At 42.9% G+C, this 13,645-nt stretch overlaps 1 protein-coding gene across 3 annotated transcripts in view; it reads left to right on the top strand.

The window, feature by feature from the left end:
• The first annotated feature begins 1,746 nt into the window (after positions 1 to 1,746).
• Positions 1,747 to 13,645, top strand: part of IPO8 (importin 8) — a 60,429-nt gene continuing 48,530 nt past the window's right edge. Inside the window, exons 1-4 of one of the 3 annotated variants that reach the window (XM_059682483.1) lie at positions 1,747 to 2,044; positions 7,709 to 7,790; positions 10,640 to 10,796; positions 12,703 to 12,861. In XM_059682483.1, the coding sequence (XP_059538466.1) occupies positions 1,961 to 2,044; positions 7,709 to 7,790; positions 10,640 to 10,796; positions 12,703 to 12,861 (482 nt within the window). In that variant the 5' untranslated portion in view covers positions 1,747 to 1,960. Of the gene's footprint in view, positions 2,045 to 3,143; positions 3,268 to 7,708; positions 7,791 to 10,332; positions 10,385 to 10,639; positions 10,797 to 12,702; positions 12,862 to 13,645 lie in introns of those variants that run through there. The other 2 variants (XM_059682484.1, XM_059682485.1) reach the window with 2 other exon arrangements.

Genomic DNA, 13,645 nt, shown 5'->3' with positions numbered 1-13,645 from the left:
AACAAATAGACTAAGGAGAACTAAAAAAGTGATTGAGTTGGAAAACAGGTGTGGAATTAGAAAGAGAGATTTCAGAGGTCAAGGAGTTTTTTGTTGTTGTTAATCCTCACCCAAGGATATTTTTCCCTTTGATTTTTTAGAAAGAGTGGAAGTGGAGAGAGAGAGAGAGAAACATTGATGTGACAGGGAGACATCAATTGGTTGCCTCCTGTACTCTCCTGGACCCTGTGAGCCTGCAATTGAGGTACGTGCCTGTGCCCTTGACTGGAATCAAACTGGAGATACTTCCGTCCCCGGCCAATGCTCTAACCACTGAGAAACCGGCTAGGACCAGAGGTCAAGGAGTTTTAGATTACTTATCATGAGGTCCAAGAGAGTGGGCTAAAGAAATAGTGCGGAGATGAAAGGCACTGTGTTTTCTAAACTCCTGGAGTGCTAAGCAGTTTGTATTTTATATCTTGAAATTGATGAAAAATCATCAAGCAGGGGACATGACATTATTAACCTTTAAGAGACATGACTCTGGCCCTGGCTGATATGGCTCAGTTGGTTAGGCATTATCCTGTGTATGGAAGGGTTGCTGGTCCGATTCCCAGTCAGGGCACATGCCCAGGTTGTGGTTCAATCCCTGGTAGGAGGCAGCCTATCCATGTTTGGCATTCACATCGTTGTTTCTCTCTCTCCCTTCTTCTCTATCTAAAAATCAATACAATGTTTTAAAAAATGAAACATGACTCTGACCGCAGTGTGGAGAATGGATTAAAGAGGGGCGAAACTGGAAGCAATCAGAGACACACTCCCTGGGCACTTTTGTGCCCACTACATATATTCTGGCCTCTTGATTGAACCCAGTTAATTGAACCAATCTATCTTAATCATCTGTTCCTGGAAAGATCATATCCCTCAGATGTATTTTGTCCACCATAAATATATAATCAGAACTCTCTTCCTGGTTAACCTCAGGAAAAACTAGCTCCTTACTATTTGTATGAAATTGTGGGGCCAGATGTGGCCATAATGCGTGGAACAGTATGACCCTTCAATGCCTTTCACTACTTTTCTGAGGTGGTCTGGACATTTTTCAGAAACTCAGGAGGCATGTAGTTCATTTCTCTGATCTCTGTATTTCCAGAGTTAATATACTTTTATCTATTTACATTTGTCTCTTTTATCAGATGGTAAATTCCGTCAGAGTAACCTGCGTCAAATTCATGTTGTTACAATGTGGGACCTGAATATTTCAGTTCTCTGGTTCAATGACCTGTTGAACTAGCGTTCAGTGACTGAATGAATGGAGGCTCCCACCGATCGAGGGGACCCTGTCCTTCTGTGGGCTGATCGCAAGGTCCCTGGAACAGACTCCGTGGTGATGCCCGAACAGCTCTTGGACTAACAAAAAGTGCCCGTCTATCCATATAAGCTTAATTTGGAAGCAGCTGTAAAGAGACACCTCGCCAACTGGGAGAGGAGGACGGGGCTTTCCGAGCGCTGCCGGCGGGGAGGCGGAGAGAGCCGAGTCCCTTCGGGCAGCGGCCGAAACTGAGCCGCACAGCCGCACGCCGGCCGCTAGGGGGCGGCGGGGAGGCGGAGAGAGCCGAGTCCCTTCGGGCAGCGGCCGAGGCTGAGCCGCACAGCCGCACGCCGGCCGCCAGGGGGCGCCGCCCTCGCCTCGCCGGGAGGAGGCCGCCGTAAAGCGCGCGCCGCTTCCTCTTCTCCCGCCTCCCCGCCGACTGTCGTAAAAGGGTGAATGGAGAGCGAGTTGTGGGGGGTGGACAGGGAGGACAGGGGGCGCGGAGTCGGAGTGGCGCAGCAAGTGGCTGCAGGTGGCGACGGGGGCGGGGGCCGGGGAGTGAGGTAGTGCGGGGGTCACGCAGGAGGCAGCCGAGGGGTCCAGAGGAGGACGAAAACTGCAGTCCGGCCTACGGGCCCGGGGGCCGCGGAGCCCCGCTCCCCCGGGGAGATGGACCTCAACCGGATCATCCAGGCGCTAAAGGGCACCATCGACCCGAAGCTGCGGATCGCGGCGGAGAACGAGCTCAACCAGGTGAGGCCGGGCCCGCGGCGCCCCCCGATCCCCACCCCCGCCGGCGCCCAGCCCCACTCCGCCCCGCCCCGCCCCCGCCGCAGGGTGCGGGCGGCACCCCCGGGACCTCCCCGAGCGGCCCCGCACCTGTGGCTGCCTTTGCGTCCTCCTGTCCGCCCCGAGCCGTGAGTTCGGCGCCGGGTCCGCGGGAGGAAGCCTCGGCCGCCGTTGCGGGTGGCTCCGGGGTGACGAGTCCCGACGCGGGGACGCGGGTGGGAAAGTCACTTACAGTTCAGGTCGGAGCGCAGCGCTTCCGCAGACCCAGCCCCTCCCGGCCTCGGTGGGGTGGGCCGGGCTGTGGGGCGCGGGTCGGCAGAGTTTGGGGGCGCTGGGGGGTGCCGCGGGGAAGGTGCCCTGGACAGCGGAGGCAGGACCCGGGGGACCGCCCTCCGAAAGGCAAGCGCGAGGTGCGCGTGCGGAGGGGTTTCTTTGAAAACGTGTGAGACTTTGTTTTGCCCTCCATCCCCTATTCCCACTCACCAGCCTTGAGCGTGTTCCAGCGTCACCGCCGACACTGGGGAATGTTACCGAGCCCCAACTCTAGCTCCTGTTTCCCTCCGCACCTGCAGGGGAATGTTACCGAACCCCAACTCTAGCTCCTGTTTCCCTCCGCACCTGCAGGGGAATGTTACCGAACCCCAACTCTAGCTCCTGTTTCCCTCCGCACCTGCAGGGGAATGTTACCGAACCCCAACTCTAGCTCCTGTTTCCCTCCGCACCTGCAGGGGAATGTTACCGAACCCCAACTCTAGCTCCTGTTTCCCTCCGCACCTGCAGGGGTGGAGCCCAGAGCGCCCACGGAAAGCACAGGTTCAGGTCCGCCCCCCCCCCTCCCCAGGAGGTGATGACAGCTGCGGGAGGTGGTGCGAGTTCTTCCGCTACGATCCTAAACCGGGGCTTCTCCAAGCGGCGCCCACGACGGGCAGCGCCCCCATCACCCGGGAACTTGCCGGGAAGGCAAATGCCCCGGGGCACTCTGCGGCCGAAGGAGGCGGGAGCTGGGCCCGGGGCCCGGGTTGTGTGAAGTAGCCGGCTAGGGGATCTGTGCGTCCCAAGCCTGAGAAGCAGCTGTTTCCCTCGGAGTTCACGAAGGTGTCCCCTGGCCCGAGGTGACAGAAGTGCAGGCGTGCATTGTGGATCTTTGGAACGGATTGCTTTCGTGGGAAATCTGGGCGGAGTTTGCAGTGAGTGTGAATCCCGGATTCCGGGGAGATCCAAGGGAGAATGGAGAACACTGGCCCCGGGGGTGGGGGGTGGGGGGTGTGGGGGGCGGGGGGTAGGGAAGGTGGCGTTGAACTGAAGCCCAAAGTGAATGGATTTCCCTTTTGAAAATACAAGGACTCCCACCCAGAATAGGAGAAAGTTAAAGCCAGCACCTGTCCCGGGCTTTAAGGACATGTCCTCTCTGTTGATTGGTTAGAGAAGCAGTAACCCAGGGGCTGGTTGGGGGGGGGGGGGCAGAGCTAGAGCTGAACGGGGCCGCCATTAGCAGGACCGGGAGGGAGGCTTTGCCCGTTTGTGGCCCCCTCCTCCGCACAGGGGGCAGGATGTAACTTTGATAGTGCCCTTTGGGAGCACGACTTCGATGTCACCATAGCCTCCCCTGCTTCTGTGAGCACGCCCTCGCTTTGTTTCTGATTCATCCGTACATACTACATACGTGCAGGTGACTTGATAGAAGTGGAAAAGGTAAGTGGGAGATCCTGTAGAACTAGAAGTGATATTTAGATTATATATTTTTCATGGTGTTTCAACCCAAATGCATTCCTTCCTTGTTCTGCCTGGCCTGCCCCGTATTCACCCAAGTCATCACAGTCCGCAGTTTCCTCTGTAACCTCTAAAAGTTGCTTATGGCTGTGCCGCTCTCTAGCATTTATATGTCCTTTAGTGCTTTGGGTTGTGATATCCTCTAAGTGTTTTTTTGAATGGTCTGTAAGTAGAAGACTAAGTTATGTCATATAACCTTACTAGAGGCCCAGTGCATGAAATTTGTGCAAGGGGTGTGTGTCCCTTAGCCCAGCCTGCACCCTCTTGCAGTCGGGACTGCTGGCTCCTAACTGCTGGCCTGCCTGCTTCATCGCCCCTAACCCCTCAGCCTGCCTGCCTCATCACCCCTAACTGCCTCTACCTCCCGGGCCTCCACGGATTGGTCCAGAAGGATATCCAGAATAACGTCTGGAAGGTCGTTTAGCTGTCTGGTCTAATTACGCTTTTATTATTATAGATAGCAAAACATGGTTATAATGTTGGGTTTTGTATGCTTATCCTTTACCAACATACTTTGCTGGATAAACAGGTGGGTAATCTACCATAAGTGATTAGGGTCCAGCTCATTGATTTTAGTCTGGGTCCTCCCTCAGCAAATGTGCTCTGCATAGGAAATGGGGGCAGTGTCTACTTTACAAAGTACTGATTGATTTGTCAGTTGCCATGTAGAAGAGGAATGCAGCTTTGAAACATAATAGTGTTCCAAAGGATAAATTCTTATTTGGAGCTATATTTTTCTGTGGCCAACGCAGTATTTCTGTTACCAGTGACTGGTCCCTTGATTGCTATTTATGATATTGTTTGCATGGGCAGATGCATTTTTATTTTTATCTCAGGATATTGAGAATGCTTCCTGTACATATTCGTCACCACCTCTAGACCCAGAAGTCCCTTGGAATGGGTGGATATGTTGCTTCAGTAACTCATTCAGAAAATTGTCTTCCTTTAGTAAATAATTCTCACCATGGCCTCGACAGGAAATAAAGATATGTGCTTTTATTGGCAAGCTTTTATTCCCTGCTTTTCCATGAATCTCTGGTATCCTTTTTATTGACCTTTAAGGAGTTTACTTGTATGAATAACATTTATTGAGTTCTATTGCAAGGACTAGTACAAGACCGTGCTCTCAGAGAGTTTGCATTCTAGTGGAGGATACGGACAAGCAATATAATTTCAGGTCATAAGTGCTATAAAGCCCCAGAGTGTGTTGGGATGTATAGAGGGTGGTCATTGTCTGAAGACGACATCGAGCAGAGACCTAGATGTTAGGAGTGAACCAGGTGAACTGGGAGGGGAGCAGAGAGGGAAGGGCAAGTTCAGTAGAAGCTTCGGCTTGTCATGCTGGAGGACTAGGATAGTTAATGCAGTTATGCTTTGCCATCATGCCTTGTTGGCGGCAGTGAGGCAGAGAATGGTCTTTGCTGTAAATGAATTCTCATAAAATGCAGAGTTTAGCTAAGCAAATAAACTCTTTATTTTTAGAAAACTTCACAGATACAAAGTAAATCCTCAAGAAATCATTGCGAAATGTCTTCTCCCCACCCCCTTAGAAATGTGAAACCCAGGTGGAAAAAGAAATTGGATAAATATTTTGTGAGGAAAAATAGTATGAGAATACATCGAAATTCACCGTGGAATGTTTTAGCTGGCAAATTAACATAGATTGAATCAGGCAGAAAGGAAAAGATAAAAAGTTGCAGAAGTTCTTTGAAATGCAAACAGTTACAAAAAGAGGAGTTCTAAAATGTGTAAAATGGCAACAGTGTTGAAATAAAAGTAGTTTCCACAATACCATTTTCAAATAAGTAGGATTAATCTAGTATAAAGATTATTTTGTACTTATGTATAAGATTTAAAAAATAAATACTAAACTACATAGATTAGAATTAAACTATATAGATATTTGATTCACTATAAGACCTTCCAGTATCTCAAAAGTTACGAACAGGAGTTATTTTATAATGTAAATGTAGAAGGTGCAAAAGATTGGGCTACATTTGTGTTAATTTTGATTCCTGTAAACTGCTGTTAAAAGAAATCTGTTTTCTTTAACAATACTTTAAAATTCTGGCAGTTGCAAGTATGGGTAAAACAGAATATACTTTATATACAACAGATTTAAGATTCTGAGGTTTATAAGGGTGAAAGGTAGAACAATTTTAAGATAATTCAAAATTTTACTGAAGGATTGGAAAGCATAATGCTCTTTCATGGAAAGGATTAATATTTTATAAGTACCGCGCGCTAACCGATTGCGCCACTGGAGCTCCAAAAGGATTAATATTTTAAAGATGCCAGTTTTCTCTCTTTTTTTTGTAGTCAAACATCTTAATAAATGCTATCTATAATAATAAAAGCATAATATGCTAATTAGGCTGGATAGCTGAATGACCTTCTGGATGTCATTCTGGACACTCTTCCGAAAGAAGCCACAGCAGCAGGGGCCAAGGCAGAGGTGGTTAGGGGCGATGAGGCAGGCAGGCGAGCGCTTAGGGGTGATGAAGCAGGCAGGCAAGCAGTTAGGGGTGATGAAGCAGGCAGGCAGAGTGGTTAGTGATCAGGCAGGCAGGCAGGTGAGCGGTCCGGAGCCAGCAGTCGGACATCCCCTGAGGGGTCCCGGATTGCGAGAGAGTGGAGGCTAGGCTGAGGGACTCCCCAAACCGCCCCCCCGCCCCCCACATGAATTTTGTGCACTGGGCCTCTAGTTATAAATAAACGGATAGGAAAGGTGATAAGTTAAAAAATTGAGTGGTGTGCCATGGTAGATCCAGGCTCCTGGGAGAAGGTAAACTGGACAGATTCTGCATCATATGTCTGGCTTTAGCCTTACTGAGAATTCAGGAGTGTTTTCTGGGATTGTCAGCCGGCAAGGCCAAGTCAAAGCTCTGGGAATACGGCAGGGCTGTAATATGGTCTAGGCACCAGACATCCGGTGGGAATATGGTCAGAAGGAATGGGCAGGAATGGGCTTGCTCTTGATTTTTTTGTGCTTCTAAAGTCACCCTGACCAAACTCAGGAGTCAGTCAAGTTAGAACATGTCTGTGGGTGAAATGACCCAGGCGGCAGGCACTTACTTCATGAGCACAGCCTCACTTGAGCATTGCTAAATTTCAGATGCTTCAGCAGCAGAGCTGATGACAGCTCCATGCGGTGAGGCACCCTCTTGCCATCTGGACTGCGTCCTCTCCAGGGCTCATGCATAGCTATTTAATGCGATCTTCTTTTCCTGTGCTGGATCTCCTGTTTTCTGAAGCACATGTTTTTCTGTTTTTGGTTTGTCAAAAATACCATAAACTAAATTAAAGCACAAATAAGCTGGAAAGAAACACTTGAAATGTATTGGTCCCCCCAAAAAGGTTGAGATTGTAAATTCATAAATAGCTCATAGAACTTATTAAGACTAAAACAAATATTCCATTTACAAAAGGATAAAGGGAATAAGGAACTTGTAGAAAAACAAACAGGCAACACACAGGAATAATTCAACATAGAGGAAGTGTAATTTAAAACAGGAATAAGGTTTTTAAGTTTTTGCAGGCATGATAATCCCTACTTTGGGTAGACGGACACACTCATTTACTACTGTTGCTATGGCAAATTGCTGCTCCCATTCTGGAGAGCATTATGACCATATATTTGAAAGAAACACACAACAAAACAAACAAATAAAAATGTTCAGATTCTTCATCAATTTATTCTAAGTTAATTTTTTTGACTTGAAGTATTTTAGTAATCTTCATTTTGGAGAATTTCTTTCACTTTAAAAGTTTTATTTACAGGAGTGTATTTAGTCACAGGTGCTAATAGTTATTCATTTATATTGCCCTATTTTATAAAATATTTCTTTGTAATTTCAGTCCTACAAGATTATCAATTTTGCCCCCAGTTTACTTCGGATTATAGTCTCTGACCATGTGGAATTCCCAGTGCGCCAGGCAGGTGAGTTGTTTTTTTTTAATCTTTATAAACTTATTTTTGGTAAAAGTAAAAGTAGAGTTTTATTTTAATTTTAAACATATTTTATTTCTTGAAGAAACAAAACACACCAGGAAATGCACAAGAAGTATTTCTAATGGCTTAAAAAATCACTTTCCTTTAACCTGGAACTTTAGGGGTAGATACTGAGTTCTTAAATCTCTCTTAGCTTTTTCTTTTTTTCTTTTTCTTCTATCTGTCAATCCCTTGCCTCTGTAACTTTGCTGTTTTTCCCCTTATCTTTCCTTTATTTTAAGAGCTTCATCTCCCTAATTTTTTATGATTCCTGGAGGCCTAGCCTTTGGGCCCACAGATTAATATCATGAATTTATATATGTGAATTTATGTATGTGAATTTATGTATGTGAATTTATATATGTGAATTTATGTATGTGAATTTATATATGTGAATTTATGTATGTGAATTTATATATGTGAATTTATGTATGTGAACTTATGTATGTGAATTTATATATGTGAATTTATGTATGTGAATTTATGTATGTGAATTTATGTATGTGAATTTATGTATGTGAATTTATATATGTGAATTTATATACTCCATCTGTGTATCAGATCATGGAGGTGTAAAGTATTGCATAGACGTTCCTAACCATGTGATGAGGGAGCAGGACTTTTGCTTTAAACATGAAACTTACATTTAAGTCTATGGGACCTGTGGTAGATTGGGGATGGGAGGTGGAAGAGGGTATAGGGGGAATAAATGGTGATGGGAAAAAAATGAAATAAAGATTAAAAAAGGCCGAAACCGGTTTGGCTCAGTGGATAGAGCGTCGGCCTGCGGACTGAAAGGTCCCAGGTTCGATTCCGGTCAAGGGCATGTACCTGGGTTGCGGGCACATCCCCAGTGGGAGATGTGCAGGAGGCAGCTGATTGATGTTTCTCTCTCATCGATGTTTCTAACTCTCTATCTCTCTCCCTTCCTCTCTGTAAAAAATCAATAAAATATATATTTAAAGAAAAAAAAGATAAGCTGGCCATTAGAGCCCAAAAGGTAAAAAAAAGGGAGAAAGCTTTGGAAAATCATGAGTTCTGAAAAGATAGTAACTTCAAGGTGAAGGAGATAAAATAATAATACTAATTGAAAAATAGTTAAAAGGGCTTTTAAAAATTATTGAAGTGACAGATACTCATTGTAAATAATTTGGGCATTATAGAAGAATACCAAGAAGAAAGTAAAAAAAGCTCAACATTCATTAAATTATAAATGAGCATCATTAACACATGTGCATGTGTTAGGGTATAGCAATTGATGATGTTTTATAGAAATGGGGTTATACTCTACGTGCTGATAAAAGTATTTAATTTTACTTGAAATAATAATGAAAAAGTAAAGAATCATTCAGTTTTGGGAAAATATAAAACTATGTATGATTTCCTGAAAGTTCCCTTTCTAATCCCTTAGATTAGAAAAAAATCTATAGAAAACATTTGTATTGCAATTTTTACATTAATAAGGTTTGTAAGACTTCTATGTAAGTTTTTTGAAAGCATTACTCTCAGTTTTATTTAATTTTTGTTTTATAAAATAGGCTGTTCTGAAACACCTTTTTGCTATTTTAAATAACCTAAGTAGGGCCATTCTGAAGTTCCTATGAAAGCTTTGTGGAAGTAGTATTTTTAAAGATTTTAAAGCAGTTTATTAAACTAATGTCTTCTTTATATGGCATATAAACACTACAGAAACACAGAATTTATACATTAGATTCCTCTTAATCTCACCCCCAAAGATAGCTGCCATCAGTTTAGGGGCATGTTCTCCAAATCTATTTCCCCCCCATAGCTATACTGGCATTATTATTATTATTATTTTGTTAATCCTCATCCAAGGATATTTTCCATTGATTTTTAGAGAGATAGAAGGGAGGAGGAGAGATAGGGAGAGAAACATCGATGTGAGAAAGACACATCTATTGGTTGCCTCTGGTACAGCTCCAGGGCTGGCGATCCAACCTGTAACTGAGGTATGTACGTGCCCTTGACAGAAATTAAAACCTGGGACCCTTCAGTCCCAAGGCCAATGCTCTATCCACTGAGCCAAACTGGCGAGGGCTATGCTGGCTTTAGAAAGTAACAAAGATCTGTTTATATTACATATGCTATTTTATAATTTCCTTTTTTAAATTTAACCATTGATGCTTGGAGAATTGTTCCATGTCAGTGCATATGCATTTCTTTGTAGAGAACTGCCATACTTTATTTAAACAATTTGATGTTAATAGACATTTCCTTTATTGACCCTTATTGTTGTTATAGAGGCAATGCTCAAATGAGCATCCTTGGACATATATCTCTGGATACTTGTGGGAATATTTTCATAGAGTAAATGACAAGAAACGGAACTGCTAGGTCAATGGATCTTAATGATGTTAACATTTAGAATTTTGAATCTTATCACCAAGTTGCTTCTGCTACATTTTCTATCAATAGTGCATTAGAATGGGAGGTTCCCCATATCATCACAAAACCATTTTAGTCCCTATAGAACTGGACTTGAAAATAAGAAGCAACCTTCAGACAACAAAGATACACACATGGTAAAATCATGGACTTACTTATAATTCAGTCATTAAATGCTGTTAATTTTATAACTAGAAAATATTTTTATTATGGGCACCATACAAGATGGCTTATATAAAAGACACGTTGTAAGATTTATAATTGCAAGATTTTCCATTTTTTATTGGCTGTCATGTTTAACTTTGAAGGGTTTAAGCCTTTCACGCTCTGACAAGCTGAATAAAGTTATCTTTTTGGTACTGCTATACTGGCATTTTTTTTCTCTATTTTAGCTGCCATTTACTTGAAGAACATGGTTACACAGTACTGGCCGGACCGAGAACCTCCCCCAGGAGAAGCAATATTTCCATTCAACATTCATGAAAATGATCGCCAGCAAATACGTGATAACATTGTGGAAGGAATAATTCGGTCTCCAGATTTAGTGAGGTACATTAGACTATATCTACATGGTTAATAGTAGGAAGCACAAAATATATGCATTGAGCGGGGAGGTTGGATTTAATCATCATCCTCAAGTTTGGTTTTTAAAAAGGTAAATTAATGAAGATGGGCACTCAGAGAATACTGTTTTGCTGATTTGTCTTTGCTTTTGTAATCCTTTGCAATATTTTGGGAAAGATTCAGTTACTTTAAGTTGCCACAAAAAAGAGTTAAGGCAAAAATCGTCCTTAATTAAAATTGTTGTATAAATCCCTGCTGTGGAAATAACTATGTTCTTAGTTATGATCTCTTGACTTTTTTCTGTCTGCTTTTCTTTTACCTGACACAGAGAAATTGACTTCTGGGAGTTTTAACCTACCACTTTTCTTAACACTGGCCTCTCTTTCCATTCATTTTTATGAGCTGAGTATCTTTTCCTTTGGAGGAGACAGGATAGAGTACGTATCAATAGAAGAATCACCTGTGGTTTTTTCACATTTGGCTTAGGTGCTGTAGAGCAACGCTGTCCGGGAGAGCGTTCTGCAGGGATGGGAATCTCCTCTATTTGCGCTTAGCCGTGTGGCTGACATGGTATCGAGTGCTTGAAGTGTGGCCCGTGTAGCCGAGGAGGGGAGTTTTTAATTTAACTTCGATAAGTTCAGAGTGTGCACATGTAACTAATGGCTGCCCCTGTCTATTGGACAGCACCGCTGTAGGGTCATAAGGATTTTGCAGTCTTAAAATAGGAGAAACAAACTCTTTCCAACCTGAGCTAGTAATTAGATTTCTTTTGAAAATGGGGGAGGGAAATAGATGAAACTGAGGTAGGGGAATGAAATTGTTTAATGTCAAGAGATTAGGTATAACTTTTCTCCTTGTGTCTAATGTACATTATGACATAAGCAGGAGAAAGGGAAGAAAGTGTGAGGAAGAAACAGTGAGGAAGGAGAAGAAACATTATACTGCTCTTGGTACAGTTACTTTGCTGAGAGGAGAAAGTAGGTGTACTGGTGAAAGAAAACCACCGTTATTCTCACTGGTTGTCCAAGTTCCAAGCTGGGCAGTGGCTCCCCTATGGTGTAATCATGGATCTATTTCTTGTCAAAATCTTTACATTTTCAGACATCTCTGAGTCTTGCAGTGCTTCTACCTAGTAATGTAGGAAAGGATGGCCGCTCATAGCCATCCTTTGCTTGGTTGCAGTGAGAAGAGGGTTGGGAGGGTCAACCTGAAGATGAAATCTTTAAAAAGGGAAAGTTTCAGTTTTGTTGCAGATTTGACATATTGGTTGTTTGGGAACAGCTGCTGGTGGCACAAGGGGAGACCTTTATAACGAGACAGTTCTTTGTGGCTTTGCTTCTGTTATGTCCTGAAGCCTCGACTGTAATCACTTTGAAGAAATATTTTTAAAGTTTATGTCAGAGTTTTGCAAAGAAAAATTTTCAAACAGATTTGGTTAACATAGGAAAGGGCATTATTTTGTTTGTTTCATTTCAGTGAATCTAAGTTATTGGCTGTTTAACTCAACACACATGTTTATTTTTTTCACTGTGGAATCCTAAGTTAGCCAGGCTCACTTTCTGACCTTTTGCAAATGACCATGTAAGGACATATTGATAGTTTATAGAAGAGAGATTTTTTTCTCCCCTGTATTTAGGATAAGACTGTTTGAAAGGCTTTATTTGTTTTTCTTAGGAAATGACCTGTTCTCTTTATTTTCAGTAAGTTGAGCTACTGAGGTTTGTCTTTCTAATACTGTTCTTTGTCCTCCCTCCCAGATATATAACTATATCATGTAGGTAAATAGGACTTAAAGTGATTTTATGTAAAATATTAGGGGTCTTTGAAACCTGATATTTATTAACCACTTAGATTTTGGACTTTCTTCCGCCCCCTCTCCCCCACCTTTTAGAGTCCAGTTAACAATGTGTCTCCGTGCCATCATTAAATGCGATTTCCCCGGTCACTGGCCAGCAGTAGTCGACAAGATAGACTATTACTTGCAGTCACAGAGCAGCGGAAGCTGGCTTGGCAGTTTATTATGTCTGTATCAACTGGTGAAGACATATGAGTAAGTTGATTTCCATTGGCTAAAAATACCAGCCTTGTGGTACTTAAAAAGAATTAAATTGCATAGACGGGTTGTGCTGGGTGTTCTGGGGGGATCAGGTTAGTTTGGCAAATGGTGGATAAGCACAAACATGTTTATTTACTACAGTTATTTAAAGAACCTTTAATCTGTTAATGTACATGCTAATCTTTGAGGCAGTGATACGGTATGATATTGCAGTGCTTTTCAAAAATTATTTGCTAGTTTCAGAGGACCACTTATTAACAGCTTTCCTGGGTAATTCTTGACATTTGTCTTCAAGTGAGCACATTAGTAAGTACAGCAAACATTTAACTTTTTGGAGGCAAAATAGAAAATATTAAAGTTTCTTTGCTAGTGACTGTTTTGCACAAAAGCTGCTTGGGAGGTGGGAGACAAGTACGACGTTTAATAGCATTGCTTTCTGGTTTCGGAGAGGATTGCTACTTACACATGCAAAGTCCTGTAGACCTTTTTACAAGCTGCTTAGTTCATGCTCTGTAGAATTTTTAGAAGATATTTAGATTTGTGGCAATTGAAGTGACCTAATGGCATGTACATTTGGAAACCACTTTAATGTCTTAATTTAGGATATTGTGAGAAGGAATGTATTTCCCCACATTATTTGTTATATAAGAATATCTATTTAAACATATCAAATTGTATTTTATAGGAAGGATTGTGGTATGATGAAAATTAAATTAAATAGTAGAAAAATTTATTTAGGAAAGCCACAAAATAGACTTGAAACTAGTCTATTTATTTA

The sequence above is a fragment of the Myotis daubentonii genome, chromosome 2 (genome assembly GCF_963259705.1).
Source record: "Myotis daubentonii chromosome 2, mMyoDau2.1, whole genome shotgun sequence".
Classification (NCBI taxonomy): domain Eukaryota; kingdom Metazoa; phylum Chordata; class Mammalia; order Chiroptera; family Vespertilionidae; genus Myotis; species Myotis daubentonii.
This window is presented reverse-complemented; position numbering and strand designations above follow the sequence as displayed.